The sequence below is a fragment of the Thunnus albacares genome, chromosome 3 (assembly GCF_914725855.1).
Source record: "Thunnus albacares chromosome 3, fThuAlb1.1, whole genome shotgun sequence".
Taxonomy (NCBI): domain Eukaryota; kingdom Metazoa; phylum Chordata; class Actinopteri; order Scombriformes; family Scombridae; genus Thunnus; species Thunnus albacares.
The window spans coordinates 15,569,753-15,576,871 of NC_058108.1; the positions used below are offsets into that span (position 1 = coordinate 15,569,753).

The 7,119-nt window shown below is 43.9% G+C and overlaps 1 protein-coding gene across 1 annotated transcript in view; it reads left to right on the top strand.

The window, feature by feature from the left end:
• The window catches only part of zdhhc5a (zinc finger DHHC-type palmitoyltransferase 5a), a 28,588-nt gene extending 21,906 nt beyond the window's left edge, over positions 1-6,682 (top strand). Inside the window, 3 exon segments of the mRNA XM_044346665.1 lie at positions 244-1,110; positions 1,112-1,407; positions 2,967-6,682. Of these exon segments, the coding sequence (XP_044202600.1) occupies positions 244-1,110; positions 1,112-1,407; positions 2,967-3,198 (1,395 nt within the window). The 3' untranslated portion in view covers positions 3,199-6,682.
• Positions 6,683-7,119: the final 437 nt, after the last annotated feature.

The window sequence follows — 7,119 nt, forward strand, 5'->3', positions numbered from 1 at the left end:
AGACCAACAATATCAGCACTGACCTGTAAAGATCCAAGTCCCTGCTCATGAAAAATTGCTCATAACAACAGTTAAGGTGTCAAGATGTCAACACTAGAGGGAGCTTTAGTGTGGCCGGGATTCATGGTAGATCTCCCATGCTGGGTGAAACTCTGCTTCTGTTTGCTCAGCTTCTTGTTGTTTCTTTTCCCCTCTCTCCTTCACCTTCCCTCCTCCTTTTCTTCCTCCCCCTGCCTCCTCCAGTTAAGTCGAGGGGAGAGTGTTGGCAGTGCCAGGGACTCTTCCTCCTCCACCTCCTCCCTCCTCCAGGCCAGCCAGCAGCCTGGTTTCCGCTCCCAGCCCAGCCTGGACCGCAGGGACACTTCATCTGACAGAGTAGCAGGGGGAGGAGGTGGGGAGAGGAGAGAGGGAGGAAGAGAGGTGGGAGGAGGGGGTATCCCTGGCTACTCCCTCGGCGGGCGCTCGTACCCCTCCTTCTCCGACCCCACCGTCCTATCAGGAGTGGCATCGCGATCTTCCAGCTCCACGCACACCTCAGCAGGCACCGCCCACGTCTCCGAGGCGACCATCACCTCAGCCAGCTTCAAGAGCTTAGCCAATCAGACACCACCACCTCACCACCCATCCCGCAACGGAAGCCTGTCATATGACAACTTACTGGCAGGCAGCGACGATTTCGACAAAGGGGTGGCAGCAGGTTCGGTAGCCCCCGAGGTTTCCTCCGGAAGACCCTGCACACCAGCGGCAGGCGGCTACACCTCCCCCTTTCTGTCATCACAGCAGAGAGATGCTGAGATGCACTCCCAGTCCTCCCAGTCTCCCCATCACCACCATCACCACCGCTCCTCCCATCACCACCATCACCCCTTCCTCCATCGTTCCTCCTCCTCCACGTCCTCCTCCCCGCCGCCTCCCCCCGAGAGGGAGCGTCTGCTGGGCGAGACCCACCCCAGCACTCACCCCCCACCTGCCAATCAGGGCTCTGCTCCGCCCCCCTCCTCTGCCCCACCTCCACCACACCATCACCACCATCACTCCCATCATCACCACCACCATTCCCATCATCACCACCACCACTCCTCCTCCTCCTCCTCCACCACCACCTCACGCCCCCCCCCGCTTCGCTGCCCCCCATGCACCCCCTCACCATGCCTACCCCTACCGCACCCGCTCCACCGACACCCCTCTGGGCTCCTCCTCCACCTCCACAACCCACCCTCCCCGCTCCCCGCACCCCCCGCCTCTGGGCAAGTCGCTCTCTTACTCGAGCGCCGCCGCCGCCGAAATGCAGTACCGGCTGGTCCGAAAGGCCTCGGCGTCAGCCGGAGCGAACGCAGCAGGGGTAGGAGGAGGAAGTGGAGGGATGGGAGGAGGAGGAGGAGGAGGAGGAGGAATACAAGCGCCGAAGTGAGTATGAGTTTCGCATTTTGTCAGGACGATTGGTTTGCTGCTAACCCTGAAAAAACCACCTGCCCGCCTGAAAACCTGACTACCTGATTGACTGCTCCTCCTCCTCCTCCCCTCTCTCTTCCTCCTCCTCCTGCCAGATTTCCTGTGAGTTCCTCCTTCTTCTCCCTCTGCTTGTCTTCCATTTGCCTGTGAAGTTTGAGTAGTTTCTCAGTCTGTAACTGTTTATATTTGTGATGTTGTCATGGTCTGCCTGTTGTTCTTGTCTTCCGCTTTACAACTCCTATTTGTACTAATTTTGTTCCACTTAGGTCAGTACATTATTTAGTGCCTTTAGCTTTCTACAGATAGAAGTGGATCCATTCACACTACATGAAATATGCACACATGTAAAAAGTGCAAAAATAACTTCAAACAGAACTATTCTCATGGAGAAACTAGTTTGTTACAGCAACTGTTAACAAGATACTTTAGGAAACAAGAACAGACAAAGAGAAGAGTTCATGTTATCTTACACAGCAGACAATTTAAGTATTAGAATATAAATAACCATTTATGAATTAAGATGCGCAAAAATATCAATTCAAGATGTGCAAAATAACAGCAGCAGTACAACAGACCTTACCAGTATAACGAGTGAAAGAATTCAAGATAACATGTGACATGTAATAAGAAGTCATTATATCTTGAAGTAACTAGAGATGATGATGATGATGTTAGGGAAGGTTTCCCACTTAGACACTGTCGTTCTTTGTTATAATTGAGAACAAATGCATGAAATGTCGTTGTCTTGTTTCCTTCCAGGAATGAGCATCAATGTCACATGCAACATTTCTGCATTTTTAGTTCAGCAGCTAGATTGTCATCTCATTTACATCAAGGCACAGTCAGGCTTTTGCATGACGACAACGAAGTCGGTTTCATTTTGTGAGATGTGCGTGTCTGTCCTGTCAAACATCCCTGTTGCTTTTCCATGCTGCTCACTCATTGTGTTGCTCTCAGTTACTCCACAAGTGCATACTCCTGTGATACTTGTATCTTCATTATGACTTAGATAACTAAATGAATGGACTGTGTAGAGTTTGAAGGTCACATGGTTTTCCAGCTCACAGATGAGTCAACTATTGAGGAAACATCTGAACAGAAGCTAGTTCACCAGCAAGCTATAGCGTTAAACTACAGCTGGTGCTCTTCTGGTGTGTCAGGGTCACTGCCCCCTTGTGGGAAAACATAAACTGCAGCTCCGGTTAGGGGGTTGTAGTGGGTATTTCTCCTACATTGGCCACAAGGGGCAGCAATGAGACCATTCTGTCCACATGCACTTTTGTGTAGCTTTTCTAAATTTGTGCAGTTGCGGCCCATGTAGTAATAGTATCCATACATGTAGAAGGTTTGTGGTGAGAGGTGTGCTGTAGACCAACTGAACATTTTAAGTTGAAACTAGTTCATGTCTCATGCATTGCGAGAGTGAAACGGTAAAATACTGATTATGAACGAGATGTACGGAGCAGTCGCATTGATAGTTTCTTTTTCTCTTTGTGTTTTTTGTCTAAAATCAGGGATGAGCTGATCCAGATGAAACCTCTGAGTCAGACCAACGGCGGCCAGCCCTTCTCCTCTTCCTCCTGCTCCGCCCCTTCCTCCCCCTCTCACCCAATCAGTGTGTCCGCCCGGCCCGGATTGGCTTATCCCAACTCGGCATTGACGCAGAGTCCCGCCCACAAGCACCAGGGCAGCGGGGTGAAGAAGGTGACCGGCGTCGGCGGCACCACCTATGAGATTTCTGTCTGATTGGTAGGCAGCTTCCAGCTCGAGGACCAATCAGACAATATGAAGATACTGCTGTCTCTTTCTGCCTTTTGAGGGGAACAATTTAGGTTTTTTGGTGATACAAGAAACCACTATCCTCCCGAAGACTCCTGAGAATTAGTGGAACTATTTTCTCCCCATCTCACTCTTTATTGGCCGAATGACTGCATAGCTAAACTCTACTGTCCTGCCTCCAGCCATCCACCTCAATAACTCTGCTGGTAAAATGAGACCTGGACTGATAGAAGCCAGGACTTGCTGGCACTGGGCTGTTTTGTGGTATAAAAGACAGTTTTCTGGATCTCACTGGACCAAACACGAACCATGAATTGGCTCATTTTTGTGGGTTTTATCCTCACTGTAGCTCAGTAGGTAGCAAGTGGCACTAGCATGGTCAGGTCTTGGTGTTTATGTTATACAAGTATAGCAGAGCAAGGCATTAGCACTGCCAGGGTTAGGAGGCCACCAATCACCTCTGGATTAGGGTTTGGCTGCTGTGGGTTTACGAAGACTCCATATCAGAAATTTGGGATTGAAGCTGTGCTTAAGCAACGTTAGTGCCAATATTTAATATTTTAACACTCACGCTATTATATTATTGAACACCCCATGATGAGAACGATGATGATGCACAGTCTGTGGAACCTGATCCGAATCAAAGTAGAATTCATTCACAGTTAAGGGCTTCCCATAGACAGCCAGTTTAGTGTTAACTAAATGTGTGATCAGTCCCACTGAAGTCACATTAGTTTTAAGTCATAGCTAGTTTTTAATGTGAGTTATGGCCCCAGTTGAACCTTTTTTAAGAGCAGCATCCACCGAACAGAGCGTGGTGTGACTGCTTCAGACCAAGAAAACACAAGTGATGTTTTTGTTCCCAGGTGTTGTGTGATGCATGGAGTCAGTATTGCAGCCCAGGCAGAATCCTTGTAACCTGTCGTCACTCTCCTCGAGGCCGTCGTCTCACTCACAGCCTTCCAGTCAGTCATGGAAATGCACAACACAGCCCGGCAGGAGGTAAATAATCTAGCAAATTAGTCGGATCTATTATTGACTCGTGACAATCTTACCAGTGGCTGGACGGAGCGTCACCCATGAACTCTTATATCGATGTTGCAGTGTGAATTGACTCGCCTTTCGATCGAGGGAAGAAACATGTGACTTTGGAAAAGAAAACTAAATGCTGATTCCCTCTTTCTTTGATTCAGTTGTTGATTTATTCCTAGATGTGAATATGATTCCATGTTTGTACAGGATGATGTGATTTTAAATGTGGATTTCTTTTTAAAAAAAAAAAGGTGGCGTTCATACCGGACTGCAGCATGCACTACTATTGCTACTAGCCACCATAGGCCACTGTGTTTGGCTGTGGACCATGTTGTCTGTTGAGCAAACAGGAAGTGAGGAAACTTAAGTGAACAAGGAAATCATGTTTTGGCCTTTTGTTGTTAATGCGGTCCTTAAGACAAGGCAGATTTTTCTAGAAAATGAATTCCTTGAGCAATTGCCTTGAAAATTCAAGTGTTGTCCTTTTTTTATTTCACCTATTTAATTTGAAATTGTTTTATATGAATTTATATGGAAATATAGCTATTGATGAATGAAGAGGTTTTTAATATTGACTGGTGTCATCAGTTCCAGAAAAAAAGATTAAAGCAGCTTTCTGATTGGTTTTGGTTGAAACTCTACAGTTGATCCACTGTTTTCTCTGAAAGTGTCAAAGTTGCAATGTCCCAAATGTCTTATTTTCCGAGAGCACAGCTGGAGAAAAACAAAAAAAAACGGCCCAGAACCTGTCAGACCAGACGCCTTATTTATAACATGGTCTTACAGTCAAATTGCATCTTTAATAATGACTTCAAGTCAGTAGTTATTTATAAAAACCTGATTTAACATGGAAATGATATGGCAGAGTAATAGGGCTACTGTTCAGCCATATTGAGAAAAAAGTCAAATATTTTGAGAATAAATGTATAATTTTACAAGATCAATTTATAATTGTTTGAGGAAAAAAAGTAAAATTTCAAGAAAATAGGGTTAAAGTTGTAATTATATGAAAAGTTGTTCATTTTACAAGAAAGCATTGCCAGATCAAGCTGTATTTTTATGAAAGAAAAAGTTTTACATTTACAATAAAATACACAGCAAAGTTGTAAAGCAATGAGAAAATGTACATTTACAACAAATTCACAAATGGTGATAATTTAACAAGGTCAAAAAAGTCAGATTATAAAAGTAAATTCACAAAAAAGTAATATTTCAACACTTGAATTGAAAACTGAATGGAGAAAAATAATAAACTGATAGTATTTAATGAAATGAATTTGAATATGAAGTCAATATATGGATGAAAGAAGACGTTCATAAATGAGGCTCCTAGTCTGACATGTTGAAGAAAGTTGTGATGATGTAGTGAACACTTGTAAAACATCAACATCAACTATCCATCATGTGCTAAACATTTCCCATTCAGTCGTCCACTCTGACACTTCGACAGCTTTCTGGGATAAAATCCAGCAATTTGTCGCACCAGTTGTACAGTGAGTGTGAAGTTTACACTCAGTATAACCTTCAAGTGATCACACTTACATTTGATGTAAAGTATGCAAAAATACAAATGTGTCTGACCGAGAAAGGTCTCATCCACTTAAGAGTAGTGTGTAGTGCTGGAGATGTGCATGTATTTTCAACATTTTTCTCATAATGAATTTTAAGAAAGCCTGCGCAACTGAAATCTGGATTCTGAGAGAATCCTACTCGGTCCTGAATCCAGCTACTGGAACCAGCTGTTTGAACTGGTGCGACAGATTGCAGGACAACATGTGTTTAACAGTTGTTGGTAAGTGATGTAGTGCTTTGTAACTATGTCATCGCTTTGTAATGGCCTGACATAGTGGGCAGTAAGTATGACTTTTAATCACCGTTCAGTTTACATCTTTAACCATGTTGTCTTACTCGTCTGAGACACAAATAGCAAAAACATACATTAGGACCACATTACTCATCACTGGATATGATACGAGTAGTTGTGGTAAAATATATTCACATGTGCGACGTCTTACAACTCTTTCATACAGTGAAGCCACTTATCAGAGAAGGAAATCCTGTGTCTGACTTCATTTCTGTGCAGACATGAATGCTGTTTTTGATCTGTGACATCACAAGAAAAGAAAAAAAAATTCTGTATTTCATTTCAGCTTTATTTTTTCATTTTGCTGTAATGTGAGGACTCTTCTTTGTTTGAGCAGAATGGATGGTAAATGAAAATGTGGGCTGTAGGTGAACGTTAGCGAGCGCATTTCTGGCAGGCTTTGGCTGTGTTTGATTAGGACGGCTGCTCTCAAATCAAAGAAATGACGTGTACTGTACAGCTTCATGTGAGTGTGAGTGTGTTTGTGGATGTATGTATGTTTGGATGTGGTGAGGGGCTGGAGGATTGATAATAAACTTCAAACAGACAAAGAAATGGAATGTTGTTGCTCTTTACACTCAAAGATCTCTGAACATCTTGAGGAAATTCAAGACAGTTATTTATACAATTATACAAGATTATTGTCAACAAATCCCATAAAGAGACCAAAACCAACAATACTTAAGTCCAAGCCCATTCATTCCTACTCAAGATGTAAATCTTTAAAAACAGGTCACAGATTTATAGTTTCATTTTTTAAAAAGTCTCAATAATTTCCTCAAACAGCTGGATACTGTAGTTTGTAGCAAACATAATTCAGGAAATAGTGAATTCATCAGGGACTATTTTCAGAGATGGATTAATCCATATTTGGTGTTCTGGTGAGTATTTCTGGAAGCAGGATGCTTTGTGTAATTGTGTCAAAATAAACTAGTGTGTGTGTTCATGGATGAAGGAACATGTCATCCAGTGCAACAGTGTGACTCAATGAC